The sequence below is a fragment of the Sinocyclocheilus anshuiensis genome, unplaced genomic scaffold, assembly GCF_001515605.1.
Source record: "Sinocyclocheilus anshuiensis isolate Anshui unplaced genomic scaffold, SAMN03320099.WGS_v1.1 scaffold609, whole genome shotgun sequence".
NCBI lineage: Eukaryota > Metazoa > Chordata > Actinopteri > Cypriniformes > Cyprinidae > Sinocyclocheilus > Sinocyclocheilus anshuiensis.
In genome coordinates this window covers 1,200,044-1,217,172 of record NW_015541011.1, presented here as the reverse complement: position 1 = coordinate 1,217,172, position 17,129 = coordinate 1,200,044, and the positions used below count along the sequence as shown (strand labels likewise).

The window sequence follows — 17,129 nt, the reverse complement described above, 5'->3', positions numbered from 1 at the left end:
TGATAATGCACGACACCTGCGCCACTCACCGGTCTCGAGTCCCACGGAGGAGCTTCGGAAGGATAAAAGGAGGAGTGATGACAGTGCAAGACGAGAGAGGACCAGGCCTGGAGTTTATGTTGTTTTGTTTCTGTTTGTGCGCGGCAGTTGTCCGTGAGGGGCTGTTGCGCTATTTTCAGTTTTGTGTTTATTTTATTATTAAATTGTGTTTAAATGTTCGCCTGTTCCCGCCTCCTTCTTCCCCGATATACGAACTGTGTTACAATAATATTTAATGCAATTGTATAAGAACCACAAAAAATTATTTGGTCATGTATTAACTAAGTGAGCTATTGCTTAACTCCAAAAAATAGGTGCATGACACCCCTGCCTATGTGCTACTGCCAATTATTCTGAAAAAGTATGCGCCAAAGCACTTGAGACTAACTGAAGGAGAGGGTTGGCTACATTTATCTTGCAAAATGCAGGAGTTGACAGGAGACTGAAAAGAATGGGTTTGTCTGGGAGAGAGGACTGCTGGTGTCTGTTCTCTCACACCCGCAGAGCAAGAGATGACAATGTTCATTGCTCTCAAATTAAACAAACAGGAGTTATTAAGGCGCGGTCTTGGCACGAAGCTTATCGGCGAGATGGAAAAGCCCATTTAGAATCTAATCCTTCAAGATGACATTACATGTACAGCGTTTCAGTAGCTTGAGCATGCGTGGCTGATGGCAGGGGGTGAAGTCAAAACACTGCAGCAGCCATGCTGACATGTCTCTTAAGGATGCATCTGAGATCTCTAAACATCATCACTCAGATAAACATCAACATAGCAGAATAAAGTTCAATGTTCAAAAGATTGTATTTTATTGCATTTGTCAATATTGTTAATCATTATCATAAATATCTTTCATATATTCAGAGAGAAGCATATGCACTTTTAAAGACCTGTGGACAAATAGTATTATCATGACAGAGAATAGTTCACCTAAAAATGAAAACATGCTGAAAATGTACTCACCCTCAAGCCATTCAAGATGTAGATGAGTTTGTTTGTTCATCAGAACAGATCTGAAGATTTGAAATTTAGCATTACATCACCTGCTCAGCAATGGATCCTCTGCAGTGAATGGGTGCCGTCAGAATGAGAGTCCAAACAGCTGATAAAAACATCACAATAATCCACAAGTAATCAACGCAACTCCAGTCCATGTTTGTAATGAACAAATCCATCATTAAGATGTATTAAACTTCAAACCGTTGCTTCTGGCTAAAATACAAGCCCTCTAAACATAATATTGATTCAGGAGAGAAATACACACAGATCAAGCACCGTTTAAAAGCGTAAACAGTCTAAAACAGTTCCAAACAAATATGTTGAAGGATTTTGATGTGAGAGGACAACAGGGAAATGTTATTATGGATTATGGACTCGTATTTTGGTCAAAAGCGACAGTTTAAAGTTAAAATGATTTTAACATTTCATGATGCCTTAATGATGGATTTGTTTCTTTTAAACACAGCTTTTCGCTTCACAGGATTTTAACTGATGGACTGGAGATATGTGGATTCCCTGTGCATTATTGTGATGTTTTTATCAGCTGTTTGGACTCTCATTCTGACGGCACCCATTCACTGCAGAGGATCCACTGGTGAGCAAGTGATGTAATGCTAAATTTCTCCAAATCTGTTCTGATGAAGAAACAAACTCATCTGCATCTTTGGATGGCCTGAGTGTGAGTAAACGTACAACGAATTTTAATTTTTGGGTGAACTATTCCTTTAAGGTTAAAGGTGCACTTATTAATTACTTGTTTGTTGCGCTGACTGTAATGGCATTTATCTTAAGTAGATCAGAAAAAAAGAGTTTTCAGTTTCCAATGCTGTTGTATACATATTTCAAACTATATAATAAATATAAATATTTAATATTTTTAATGAGAAAAAATGAGTATACCTATATGCAAAGATTACTATTTAAATATGATGCACACATTAAATGTTTAACAGCATGCACAAAACGTTAACATAAATTAGACATGCCTCAACAAATTGCATTATGCTAATAAATGTTCACATTGTGAATATAATGCCAGTATTTTATATTTTATAGACATTTGCCAGTGTCCTGCATCTAAACCTACAGCAGAATAAAGTGGGAACTCTGTCTCCACTGCCTCCATCAGTCACTTATCTGTCATATCTTCTTTGACCTGGGTGGTGTGACGAAGCCCAGAGCAGGTCTGGGTTAAGTCTTCCCAAAACTGCCTAACCAGAGACAAAAACAAACAGCCATCTGTCACTGTGTTAGCTACAGTCTGTACTTGACTGCATAAAACTGCATGTTTCAGTTTTTTATTGTTGACGTTTTACTTTCTGCAAAATGTTTTTTGTTCACAAACACTAGTATACAGAATTTTTCTCAATTTTTTGGTGATTCTTATCACCAAATCAGAGTTTCAGAATCTGTAGTTCTTCGCTGCACATTTGTCTGGAAATGTCTGTATATGTATTGATTTTTATCAGTTACTAGAAACTGGATATTCAAACACAAGCAGGCTAATGTGTTTGAAAAAGCTCTTTCTACAGCTGCTGTCCCCTCACTGTCTTTGGGCTACATGAATCCAATCATTTGCGTCAACATACAGGAATCATGTTACTGACACTGTGAAAGCTTGTAACGCATGGAGAGCCAGTTCGGTGGGGTTCAAGCGTTCCTGACTGCCATGGCAATACCCTGATCCCTGCATGTACATGCTGTGAATTTCTATAGTCAAGCCCCTGTGGGAAGACCCAAAATTAGCAATGGACTGCAAAAGGCTACAAGAGCTCTGAGAACAGCGTCCATTTAGAGTCCTGACCCCTGTCTGCATTTGTTTTCTTTAGTAAAAAAATGTTGATGAGGCACTAAAAACAAGATCATCATACACCTGCACTTCTGCTTTAAAAGTGAAGTGGCATACACATTATGTCACAACTGATGTAAAGTCACATTGTGTAATATAAAGTCACATTATCAGATATAAAGTGACAATTATGAGAAATAAAGTTGCAACTAACATAGTCACTTTTTGTAAGATATTAAATGAGAACTATAAAAAAAATAGTTGTAATGGTGAGATATAAAGCCAAAATTGTAAGAAATAAGAGTTTCAATTGCAAAATATTAAGTCAGAATGCGAGATACAAAAATGTCACAATTGTCAGATATTAAGTTTCAAGCATATTAAGCATTGAGATATAAATTCACAATTACAAGAAATAAAGTTGCAATTGCAATTGAGATATTAAGTGACATTTTGAGATATGTTGCAATTGTGAGATATAGTCACATATAAATATAAAGTCCTTATTACGAGAAATAAAGTTGCAACTGAGAGATATATAGACATTGTGAGATATAAAGTCATAACTATGAAAAATAATTGTAATCTAAAGATCTAAATTCAAAAATTCAAGAAATAAATGTGCAAATGTGAGATATAAAGTCACAATTTCGAAAAATAGAGGTGCATTTGTAAAAGGACAAAGTGGTTGAGCCAGTGTTGCAGAAATGTTGTTACATGTGACCTCTGACCTATTGTTTCTACTAAAGGTGGCTTCTAATATACTATAGGCCAGGGTGCGAACTACGGGGGAGCTTGGCGCCCCTTAATAAGACATGGGCTCCCCTGAAAACGTGATTTGTGAAATTTTGGGGGGTCTCAAAAAATATTGACAATGTGTTATTTTGACGTGCAATTTCAGTTTTGTGTAATGTGATCATCGTGGATTATTATGTGTAAAATTGCAAATATAACATTCATTCAAGCATGACGGCGATTTAAACCTAATTCACTTCAATAAAGATAACTATACATGCTATTCTTGTCATGAGCATCAAGGTGTGGGGGCCACTCATGTTTAGTACATGTTAACTCAAAGATTCGTAGAAAAAATATAAATGTTGGACTCTGTGGTCGATTCTGTGTTAAGGTAAGGCATGTTATTTGCAATTATGTGTTGTGGCTGGGTTGTTATAGGTCTGTGTGACTCTCGATGTCTTAGGTCTAACTTTTTTTATGGTATTCTTCTGTAGCCTGACGACGAGTAACTTTAACCGTTGTTCATGTGAACTCAAAGACAGCCTGATGCTTTGTTTATAGACTATTTGTGGGTGGCTGTTTGTTGTTTCACCTATCAATTCGTGTCGATAAAGTATAATAGGGTAAATCCTGTATAGTGATTTATCCTATATAGTGCTTGCATAAAGCAAGTAGTGCATACAAAGATACATAACAGCTAAGTTACAAGTGTAAGTCATTGTAAGCCCTCTTTTGAGGCACGTGCAAACTCACAAACCTGTGCGTATGCTGATGAAAAGCACTTGGCACGGCAGTTAGATTTGTGGGAGGCTTACTGTAAGGAAGCAGGAAAAGCCAAGCTCTCCCTGTGGGAGTTGTTTTTCATAGGGCTGTGCGGTATGCATGTGTTGCCGGGCCAGTTCAGACCTACCTCATGGCTGGCTGGTTGGCTGGCATTCCTGCCTCATTCTGTAATTACGTCTCCACTCCTACAGAGATCGTCCAGAAGCCTGCTCTAAAAGCACTCATGTCTGTCATGTACTGGTCTCGTCTGAACAACACACACATGTAAATATACATGTTATGGACACAAAATGCCCCGATTCCCAAAACATCTGAATGCCATGCATGCATCTTGTTGCATTTTCCTAATTGGTTGTTTATCGAAGCAATTTGCTTCACCATTTAGTAAGTAAGTCGTCTGTTGCTATGGCCAACAGGTGGTAATAGTCTCATCCGACATTAGCATATTTCTCAAACCGCTTTCCTGAGGATAAAAGCTCCATTTAGTGTTCTTTTCAGATTTCAGCAGAAAAAAAGTAGGCTAGCACTTATTTTAACAAAGTACTTGATGGGTAATAATAGAGACACTGAAAGCTAAGGTGTGCAACATCTTTCATGAAGATTCTTTCTTTGAGAGCATCTTGCATTAAATCCCTGAATCTACTAATGAACGGTTTTTAATAAGATCCCACTGTGCGCTCCACTAATGAAGGCTTTTCACTGTGAGTGCGGAGAGTGCACAGAAACACATGAGGGCAATGTGACGTTCAGGCCGCAGGAGTGCAGATAAGAACGACAGTGTGGGTTCAGACTGACCTGGAAGCCATATTCAGTGATACTGACAGCCAATAAAAGAGACAATGATGCGGTCTGTTCGAGCTCATTAAAGGCAAAGGGTAACGGAGGCTATTAAAATGTCTATATATGGTTTTCCATATAAGGTTTGTATGTTAGTCACTTATCAGTTCAGAATGGAGTTAATAGAGCTAAAGAAATATTCATACTTTTGACTGATCTTTTTTTTCATATAAATGACAATAAAAAATATAAATGTTTTAATCTAATTGACTTTATAAATATATAATATTTGACTTTATAATTATATATTTATATATAATATAATATATAGATTATATAGTATTGTAATCAATAGATATATAAACTACCAAACTTTTTTTTTAAAGAAAATGATTACTTTTATTCAGCAAGTACACATTAAATTGATCAAAAGTTACAGTAGATATAAGACATTTATAATGCTACAACATTTCTAACATCCTTTTTTTTTTTACATTTCCACAAAAATATTAAGCAGCATGAACTTAACATTGATGATAATAAGAAATGTTCTTGCAAGAAAAGAAAAAGAAGAAAATTCTGCTGAAAATTCAGCTTTGCAATCACAGAAATAAATAGTTTTAAAATATATTAAAATTATCAAATTGTTACAATTTGCTACAATTCAAATTGTAATAACAAAAAATTAAAACATCTTATTGACCCTAAACTATTTTTATAAATTATTTATAAACCTGATATTATTTTTATTACCTAAGTTTATCAGAGATGCTATTAAAACAACCATAGACAAGGAAACTATTAATTAAAGTTTGGAAACTTAACCAGAAGCATGTATTAAAATCATTCCAGTTTTCACAATGTTGATTAGTTTTATATCGCTACCAAATATATAGCAAATATTCAATACACTTTCTAGCTTTAGTCTAGAGCTCTTCCAAACACTGAATGAAGGCTGACACTAAAATAGCTTCACCAAATAGTATGAACTATGGCAGTAGACCACCATACATGTGGCATAAACCACAAGCATCAAAATGATAGCTCAAAATGCATTGCTTTAATTTTCTTTCTCTTTGTACCACCTAACAGTGTGTATTTAGTTATATGAAACACATAATGTTTAACTCATTTGAAGCAAGCATTTAGTACATTGCAAAATACACTCAATAGTTTCTATGAGAGGAAAAACAATTACACAAGCTATGTTGCTGTGTTGCAAATTGAGAATATATTAGCAGTACGTGAAAACATCATTCTTGGTGATGTCTGAACAATCTGGCCCATTCATGCAGCACATGCCATGCCTGCAGCACGGGGATTTAGACGATCAGCTGAGTGCAGCTTCCACTACAATACAACATTGTTCTCAAACGAAACGCTGCTTTTTTGCCTTCAAACTCTGTTGTGCGGCTTATCGGAAAAGCACAGCTCCAAACCTCCCTCTGAGCTTGCAAACTCAAATCAGTGTGTGTCCATTTCCTGCTGCTCACTGTCAAACAAGCACTGCGCTCGCCCAAAAGCCTTCTGAAATGCTGGTTTGTTGCTGTTGCATGTGCAAAAGAACTTTGAACATGAGCTGAGGCAAGAAAGAGAGCTGAACAGGAAAAGGAAGAGATCTTGCACAATTTGAGAATACACCTGACAGAAAAATACACTCAATACTCTCTTTAAAAGACAAAGAAAAAAAAAATGTAAAATTGTCTGTGAAATGTCTTTGGAGTGGACCCTTATGTCAAACTTAAAAATGTGTATTTTATATAAATTATATGACAAAATATCAAAGCAAGTTGAATCTTCTTTTAAAGCAAGACAGCACAAGCACATAGAAGATTAAATTCTAACAAATATACTGTTCGTAATGAAGACACTTTATAGTTGTCAAATATTAGCAGAACATGTTCATATTTAATGTTAAATAGGGTCCCACTTTATATTAAGTGGTCTTAACTACTATGTACTTACATCAAAAAATCAGTACAATGTACTTATTGTGTTCATATTGTATTGCAAAACACTTTTGCTGCTATTGAGGTGGGAAACAGGTAAGGTTAGGGACAGGTTTGGTGGTATGGGTAGGTTTAAGGGTGGGTTAAGGTGTAAGGGATGGGTCAACAGTGTAATTATAAATGTATTTACAGAAATTAATCACAGATGTAATTACATGCAGATATTTTTCAAATATAAGTACAATGTAAAAACATGTATGTACACAATAAGTGCATTGTACCAAATGCTCAATTTAAATGTAAGTTAAGGCCACTTAATATAAAGTGGGACCTTAATTAGTTATGAGAAATGTCACTTGATCTGATATTTTGTATCCAATGCAATCACATATATTGTGATTTAAATGGTGTGATTTTAAACTCCACATACTCTCGTGCCTGTTTAATGTGGAACCTGTAAAGCATCACAGGATCAAACAGGGACTGAAGGCACTTCCTTTTCAACACTTGTCTTCCATTCCTCATCACTGAGATGCATGCATGTGAAACAAACCATGGCCCACGTTCTTTCAGACATGGAAATCTGTGTGCTTTGATAAGATTTGCTGCTCGTGCCTGAATGACATATGTTTCTTGTTATCTGTGAACATGAAATTTGTCTTGTTCTTGTTACCCTGACAACAGCAAAATCAACCAAGTAAGCTATAGTCACATCTTTTTGTACTGAAGCCAAATATTAAAGACAATATATTAAATATTAAAGTCATGTTCTTGTCTTCATATCTTCATATCTAAGATTGTCTTTCAGAATAATTCTCTGGAAATGCAAGTCCTGACCTGGAATGGGTGTAAATATAATGTTTAAATAGTACTATATGAATTTATGCATTTATTTAATCAAAAATACATTAAAGCAGTAATATTTTAAATAACTGTTTTAATATATTTTAAAAATTAATTGATTAATTTGATTGCAAAGCTGAATTTTAAGCAGACATTAATCCAGTATTCAATGCCACATCCTTCAAAAATCTTTGAAATATGCAGATTCGTATTTTTATTTATGTTGACAAGAGTTGTGCTGCTTAATATTTTGGTGGAAACCGAAAAAAAATAAAATAAATTCAGGATTCACTGATGAATAAAAAAGCATTTATTTGAAATTGGTTTTATAACAATGTAAAAGTCACTGCCACTTTTGATAAATTTAATAAGTAAAAATATTAATTTCTTACAAAAAAATCTTACTGACTCCAAAAGGTAGTGAATGGTAGTGTATATGAGATTAATAAAAATGTGAAAAATAGATATTCATTTATTTTTCACATTTTTATTTATCTCATGTATATGCTGCAAACCTCCAAAACTTGCTATCTACTGTTCCCACAGAAGCGTTATTGTGTTTTAATCTCTTTTTCCATGCCTTTCTTCCCTACACATACAAAATAAAACTAATTATGTTTAAAACCCTCCCAGCACTGCTCACCTGCTGATTATATTGTGAAAGCTGTGGTCACAAACAATATAAAATATAACACGTTTGCACACACGCATATGCTTTTTACTTATTGACCCAGTGGTTTTGTGCACACGCTGCTTTCTGGCACATAACAGCTCAACCTTCTTATTTGCTTTTCCACTTTAATAGATCAGTGGTTTTTGGCTTGTCACTGGAAGGCCTGAAACCACAATAAATCACCCTGATAATCATCTACTTTTTACTTACTAAGCCGTAGGAGAGATGCTTTTCACTTTTTTCAGTTCACTTATGCAAAACAACTGATGCCTGTGGCTATGTAAACTAAATGCATTAGAAAGCATGTAGCGAACATAAATTACGCTTACTTACCTATATAGAGAGAGGAGTCCTTCTTCCGCACATGATCGTCTATGTAGGACACACCCAGGGGCTGAACAGGTGTGGCACCAATACCCAGCAGCATCTGGGCTCCAATCAGAAGCAGGTACATCATGTTGGTGTTGGCTCTACTCCCACACGGTTCATCAGCTTTAGAGGTGTTGGAGCACACGTCTCGCCCCAGATCCTTGCTCCACGAGTCTGTGATCTTGTACTGACTGGTGAGGAATTCTGGTAATGCGGACAGCAGTGCTCCCAAAGCCATGACAATGCCTCCACAGCCAATTAACCGAGGGCGGTGGGCTTTAGCACCAAAATAACTAACAAAGAGAATGAGGGCCAGGTTGCCGATCTCAAAGCTGCTGGCGATGACACCCACATCAGCGCTCTGAAGATTGAAGCGCCGCTCCAGTGTTGTCAGCACGCTCACCTAAGATAAACAAAGCAGAAGAATTACTGTAATGTTAATTTAAAATAGTTGTAGGTACGATATCACCATTTCACATATTACGGTAGCTGAACCGGACGACTATTCTATTCAGCACAGGTTGGTGTTCAGGCAAGTGATGTACAGTGTAAAAGTTGATGTGGCATTATAACGGTTGAATTTTGTAATTTTGTTTAAAGGCACAATATGTAGGATTTTTTTATTAAAATATCCAAAAACCACTAGAACAGTGTTATATTGCTGACTTGTGTACTTACATTATAGTGTAAGGGAAGTCGTGGCCTAATGGTTAGAGAGTCGGACTCGTAACCCAAAGGTTGCGGGTTTGAGTCTCGTACCGGCAGGGATTGTAGGTGGTGGGAGTGAATGTACAGCGCTCTCTCCCACCTTCAATACCACGACTGAGGTGCCCTTGAGCAAGGCACCGAACCCCCAACTGCTCCCCGGGCGCTGCAGCATAAATGGCTGCCCATTGCTCCGGGTGTGTGTTCACGGTGTGTGTGTTAAATGGGTTAAATGCAGAGCATATGGGTAACCATACTTGGCCACATGTCACGTCACTCACTCACTTATCCCAAACGTTTCGAAGAATGTTTAAATCCAGACACAAACTAGTGACATGGACCATGTCCATAGTGTCATTGTGTCGCCTGCCAATGACGTCATAACCCCTCGATTTCCGTCTATTTTTTGTTTTGTAAAAAACATGGAAACACCAAAGACGCTTTAATATGTTGTGCGTTTTAATAGACCGGTGACGACTGCACGAGTAGCATTATAACAGAACTTTCAAACGTATCTACTATGATAAAACAGCGCTGCTTTTTTTCCCCACGTTTAAATAGACCGGTGCGACCGCCACGAGTAGCATTATAACAGAACTTTCAAACGTATCTACTATGATAAAACAGCGCTGCTTTTTTTCCCCACATACTCACGACCGGAAGGAACGGAAGCGGTTGACTGTGGCATAATAAAAGCTCCGCTGCTTTCGAGCCGTGTGTCGCGCTCGTTCAGCGGCCTCGTTTCGCTCACCCTGCTTCATTCTACTACGTTAATAAATCATTAGCTCATCCATGAACATGATTTCTGCCCGAGTCCCGTCGGATTGCATCAGCTGTGGGGATGAAGACGACAAATCCCATGATTCCACACTCAGTCACCGTGTCATCTAACTACGCCTTTGTCTATTTGTTTATTTTGAATATGCGCCCTCTAGCAGCGAAAATTACATATTGTGCCTTTAACAGGATGTTTAACAAAAGCAATTTTTCTTTGTATGGAATAACTTAATTATCATCAAAGCTTGTATGAAATTGCATGAATGCGATTCTTTTTCTACAAAAATCTTAAAAATATATAGTACATATAACGTCTTTTAAAGAAGTCTCTTATGCTCACTCTTAGGCTGCATTTATTTGATCAAAAATTCAGTAAAACAGTAATTTTGTGAAATATTATTACAATTTAAAATAACAGTTTTCTATTTGAATATGTTTTAAAGCATATTAAAATTAAAGCTTTGTTAAGTTCACATAATCTTTCAGAAATCATTCTAATATGCTGCTTTGGAGCTTCAGAAACATTTATTATTATCAATGTTGAAAACAGTTGTGCTGCTTAATATTTTTGAGCAACATTGGAGGCCTAAGAGTGTTTACTCTCACTTTTGATAAATGTAATTTATCCTTGCTAAATAAAAGTATAAAATCATTTATTAAAAAAAAAATACAAAATTGACCCCAAACTATTGCACAATATTAGCTCCATTTTCATTTTGTCAGTCCCCTAAGGCTGTTTGCTTTATTTGATATCAGTACTAAACAGGCACAGGCTGTCATCATACAGAAGTCAAATTCGACTCTAAACAATAAAATACCAAATCTAATCTAACCTGAGAGTCATCTTGGAGAGGTAACGTGTGACGATAAAGATCAGCAGCAAAGCTCAAAGAGAGGAACTGTCTTCACTTTCGCTACTATTTACCCAAGATGTGAAAATGAGATACAGTAATGGATCATGGAAATGGGCATGTTAAAGTAATCAAATCCCCAATCAATCCAAACACATCTATTCAAGGGTGGAATAAAAGGACAATAAACCCATGTCAAAGAAGAGAACTCATGACCCAGAAAAATAATCATCTTGACAAATCCTTTCAATCTTTGAAAACATCAGCATGCTACTTGTCACACATTCATTATCAAGGCTTATGACAAAAATAGCTGGTGAAAGTGAAAAAATGCCACCAGGCAGCCTTGATGAGCAATCATGGGACTTTAATGAAGCAGCTTTGAGCTGGAGCAACACAAATATGGCATGGCTGTGAAAAGAGCATGTTATTGAGGACACGCTCTTTTCTATAATCCTATTTCTCTAGAGCAAGCCTCTCTCAGATGCTGCGTAGTGATCTTTGCAAATCTCCCCATGCTACATTACAGATTCCTACAGACTGGATCATTTTGATTTGATAAACAAGATAATATGCATGAATTCTCTCGATTAGCTACATACACAGTTCTCTGGAATACTGGATTCTGATTGGTCATTCGTGGCATTAAGCGACAATGTGATTACACGGACCGATATTTTGTATGATGGCCAATAAATTATATTTCACTCTTGTCCAAACATAACAATGCTTTCTCTTTTCAAACAGATGTTAGAATAGATGTCACAGTTTTGAGTGTGTGTGTGTGTTTGTGTGTGTGTATAGATAGATTTACAGTTTAAATGAATATCAGATGTCCATATATTTATTTTACTTGGTAATTAGTCTTGTAAAAAGAGGGATAATGTACAATCTGCCAGTCATTATTACAAAAAACTCCTTAAATCTATTCCTTTCTCTCACTCTGCAAGTTTCCATATAGCTTTTAATGCAAGTCAATGAATAAATTTGTCCAAGAAGGATAGCATCAATTGTACATGCACTTGATGACGGTTTTTACCACACTATCCAGGGTTATTTAGGCCTCTATGTGAATCATGGCGATTCTAGTGTCAGCTGAACTTCTGAATAGCACACCTCAATGGATGGATTGATATAATTGTGCAGTGTGAAAAATAAAATTTCTGTTACCAAATCATCGGTATAACACTGTAAATTATGTGCAGAGGAAGAGATTCCTAAACAGTTCAAATGCATGATGTGAATAATGAGTTTATTGTGGGCTTTAAACAGAGCAGTGATGTTGTTGTTATAACTGTCTGATAACTCAGTTTGCTTTAACTCAATTTTCTGTGGTTAGCTTGGTGCAATTTAATTGGAAAGTACCTTGGACAGTCTGGCAAACTGCTCTGTTTTGTGCAGAACTGTTGACTGTGGCACATTTGCAGTCTGCTAGAAGCCAGACTTAAAGGTGTCTTGTGTTTCAGTTAGTAATATGAAACATGCAAAACACTTCTCACTCCCTTACTGATAAACTGCAAGGAACATAGTACTGTTCATGCATATACTGGTGACACAATTTGAATATCAAAGCTACTTGGTCAATGTCTATAATCATTCTTCACATCTTGAATATCTTTCTATCAAAAAGGTGTCTGTGTTCATGTGAGTGTGTGTCTAAATTCATGAATTCATCTAAACTTATGAAATAATAAGAGATTATATCTTACCAACAACATTTCCACTGTGCCAGTAGATAACTATTTTAAAGGGGTCATATGATGCGATTTCATTTTTTCCTTTCTCTTTGGAGTGTTACAAGCTCTTGGTGCATAAAGAAGATCTGTAAAGTTGCAAAGACTAAAGTCTCAAATCCAAAGAGATATTCTTTATAAAAGTTAAGAGTCAGCCACGCCTACCTAAAACGGCTCGTTTTAACACGCCCCAACATACCTACGTCGCTCTGTGGGAAGATTTGCATAACGCCGCCCAAATGTTCACGCAAAGAAAGAAGGCGTAACTTTTATTCTCGCTGTAGTTTTGTTGTTTCCACCACCATGTCACAAAGACGCTGTGTGCTTCGTTGTAAAAGCGAAACTACTTCGTTTGGTCTTCCAAAAGAGGACAATATCTGGATCGGCTTTCACCGTGGAGTCCAGCCCGGAGTCGTCACATGTCCTTCTGGACGCTCCTTCGTCGAAATCGCCGTCGAAATCATTATAATGATGCGCAAAGCCGACCTCATACATCATCCGCCCGGAATGGCTTCCGTTTACAACAGAGAGCGCAAGCTAGATTAAAGTGATTATTACGTTGGATTCGTTTGAAAGAAGAAAGTCATATACACCTAGGATGGCTCTGGGGTGAGTAAAAAACAGCCTAATTTAAATTTTTGGGTGAACTAACCCTTTAATGCCAAGACACATTCAACATGCCAACAACGTAAAGTAATGCCAAATCTCTGTTGACTCCACCGTGACGTACTCACACCCATCACCCTCTAATCCCTCAGCATTAAAACCAAATTATTAGGAAGACAATGAATAACTGAACAATGAGACAAAAATGTCTATCATGTTATTATTGAGTCAAGCTGAAATTTCATAATAGGCAGGCAATGACAAATTCCTGAGTGCAGAACAACAAGTCTGTATCATTCAAGTGTGAAATGGTTTCTAGAACATATGCGCTATCAGGCATCCTCCAGCAATCCGTGTTTGATTTCCAACATGACAGAGACTCAGCATTGCCTTATCAGTATGACAGGAAACAGAACAACAATAGTACTTATACTTTCCATGGTTTCTACAAAAATAGGGTGGGCCAATAGAAAACAGTGATGTTTCACAAATGAATTCCTTTGGGTGCAGTGCAAACCTCTTTTATTGATTTTAAACTGTAGTGATGTTCTTTCAAGCAATTTAGGGTAGTAGACTGTACCAGATGGAGAATCAAAACAGTCTATTGGTTTAAAAAATATTGTTTAAAAGAACAATAATTCAGAGAATCAATCATTTCAAAGGATAAAATAAATAAATAAATGACTGCTAAATTCCCACTGCATTTGCACTTAGTGTAAATAGAATCCATTGCTAATACAAGATTTGAAAAGGGAGGGAAAAAAAAGTTCGGCAAAAGGCGGGATCGAACCAGGGTCGAACGCGTCAAAAAGCCAACAACACGCACTTATCCATCTGTTGTGCTTTCTGAATTGTTATTTTGTTTTTGAGACTTGCATTTGCGTTTGTAATTTGTTATTTTGTTTTCAGAATTGTGATTTGTTTTGCACTTCACGGCCACCGTACGTGGATCTAGGGCTGCTCGATTATGACAAAAATCATAATCACAATTATTTTTGGTCAATATTGTAATCACGATTATTTAACACGATTATTAGTGGGCCATATGACCAAAACTTTATATGAAATATTTATTTAAAGATAGTGATATATATCAAATATATATTTTCTGTAAATGAGGTTTCTATGACATCTACATTTTAGAGGCCAGCGAAATGTCACAATTCTCAATAGCACAGCAGAATACTAAAGTAACTAATATTAGTAAAAAAAAAAAAGGTCCTCAAAATGATTGAAAATAATTAAACTGCCAGTAATAAAAAAGCAAAGGAATACAACAGAATAAAAAGAGATACAAATGAAACAAACTGTGCTTTAAGTTTTTTAATACCTAGAGTATTCAGTTTTTGTAAAGTCTAAAGTATTCAGTTAACAGCCTACTAGATAAATTGAATAATCTAATGTAAAATAAAACAGCATTGTCTTCACTGTAAGAATTAAACATCCTTTGTTTCTTATTAAACCTACAAAAGTCCTTCAGTCTAGAGCAGTGAGTGATTTTGAATTTGTCTTTTGTTGTTTGATTAATATAAAGCACACAGTTGGCAGCATGAATATTAGCCCGCTGTCACTTTAAGAGCCGAACGGATCCAATTTACTGTTACACAAGTATTTTCATTCTCAACTCTTTTCGTTCATTTATTACATAACCGGCGAGGGTTTACATGAATAATCACTAAGCGCTGCATTTTTACACATTTTTGCGTGCATTTGACCGTTTAGGCACTAAAAGTTGACTTTACATGTCCGTGTTCTGTTCCGTCTCTGTGCGCATACAGTAGTAATCCTCCAGAGGAACAGCGCAAGTTCTCTTTCTCGCTTTTAAAAACATGAATAAATCTAATATACTTCAAAAAATCAAGCACGTCCCATTTTGCTAAAGTCTCGTTACATGATTTTACTGATTTGCACGTGAAATTGGGCTTTTATGGAGGAGCAAAAGAGCACTGCTGGAAAGGGGGCGGAATGGGACGCAAAAATCGTTCTCTCTCGTTTACTCTATTTTCATAATCGTTGGAGGCCAAAATCGAAATCAAAACTGAATTTCAATTAATTGCACAGCCCTACGTGGATCTATGCATCAGTTATTGATTGAATTTTGAGATTTGACTGCTGCACTCAAAAGTGGATACAGATGAATGTAAAGTTGCAGGGATGATGTATTTTTGTAGGCCAACACCTGGAAACAAATTAGCATTTCATTTTAGCATTTCTGGTTCTATCATCCTGAAGTCAATATTTCAAATGCTTGAAATAAGGTATGTGGTTAACAGAAGCTCAAGATATTATGTTTTATTCTACGACTTAAAAAGCTCAGGCCTGGGGCTAAACGTAGGCCTATGAAACTGATAAGGTCTGTGAAATAAGGTCTGTGGTTAACACAAGCTCAATATATTTTCACGTTTTATTGCATCAGTAACACTGCCTTGTTATGTTTTTAAAGCTGTTACTTGTCTTGAAAAAGGCAGTTGCTTAGAAGTGGCTAAGTAAGCAATAAGGTACAAGAGGCCATGCTGTATGAATAAGTCTGCTTCACGTCGTGCCTAACAACACCCTTCATCCATGACTAATTCCCAATACAGCATGCCTCGAGTACTTTACTGCTTTTATAAAATGGTTACCACACAATACAAATATTAAAGCCAAAATGTATTGATATGTTACTTTTTTTTTTTTTTAAGTAAATTCATTAAATGCTATCCTTCCGCTAAAAAATAGTTCCTGACAGTCACAGCTGGCAAGAGAATGTTCCTAGGTGTAACCTGCTCTCATCTTATGGAGCTCAAATAAAAACAGAGAATAGGAACCGTTCTCATCCGCTATGTCATTTCTTTTTTTTAACATAATATCCACCTTATTTTTCAACAAGGAAGTAAGACGTTTTCTGTGAATGTGCAAGACGTCCGGATCATTAACCGCTGAAGGGAAATAACGAGAAGAATATCAAAGTGCAGTATACGGTATAAAACTGTTTGCACTACAAACCAGTGTGTTCGTAATTGAGATAATACATTAAAATAACATGGTAAGACACACTAGTTTGCAATATCAAGCAACAGTTTTGTACAGCTAAAAATAGCTGGACGCGAATGACACCAGAAGCCTCGCACATTAAATTTACAAATGGCCGCACCCGCTCTTACGGGAAAAATAAGGTGGATATGAGATTTTCTCACATACATACATCTAGCATGAGAAAGCATCTGTTTCCCATCTTTTAGTTTAAAACAGACTGATTCATGGCACAGCACATGTTTGCAAGCGTCATTACAGTGTAAATTGATGGACATACTCTAGCATACCTGAAACAGAAAAGTAGGGCTAGGAGATATAGCTAAAAAATAGATCAACGATATATGTTTCATATAGTTTGGTATCGATAATTATTGACATTTTTTATAACCTTTTTTAAAACAGAGCAATAGAAAAAAATGTTTAAATTTAACCACTGTATTTTTAATTTGCCACTTTATTAAGACAAACAACAAATATATATA

General features: G+C 36.3%; 1 protein-coding gene and 1 long non-coding RNA gene across 2 annotated transcripts in view; one reads left to right on the top strand and one right to left on the bottom strand.

Annotated features, from left to right (window-relative positions):
* The window catches only part of LOC107690372 (solute carrier organic anion transporter family member 3A1-like), a 62,546-nt gene that overhangs the window by 33,834 nt on the left and 11,583 nt on the right, over window positions 1-17,129 (bottom strand). Inside the window, exon 3 of the mRNA XM_016488683.1 lies at window positions 8,925-9,363. Within this exon, the coding sequence (XP_016344169.1) occupies window positions 8,925-9,363 (439 nt within the window). The remainder of the gene's footprint in view (window positions 1-8,924; window positions 9,364-17,129) is intronic.
* Window positions 8,359-17,129, top strand: part of LOC107690373 (uncharacterized) — a 26,640-nt gene continuing 17,869 nt past the window's right edge. Inside the window, exons 1-2 of the long non-coding RNA XR_001634431.1 lie at window positions 8,359-8,371; window positions 14,542-14,552. This is a non-coding gene — a long non-coding RNA (uncharacterized LOC107690373). The remainder of the gene's footprint in view (window positions 8,372-14,541; window positions 14,553-17,129) is intronic.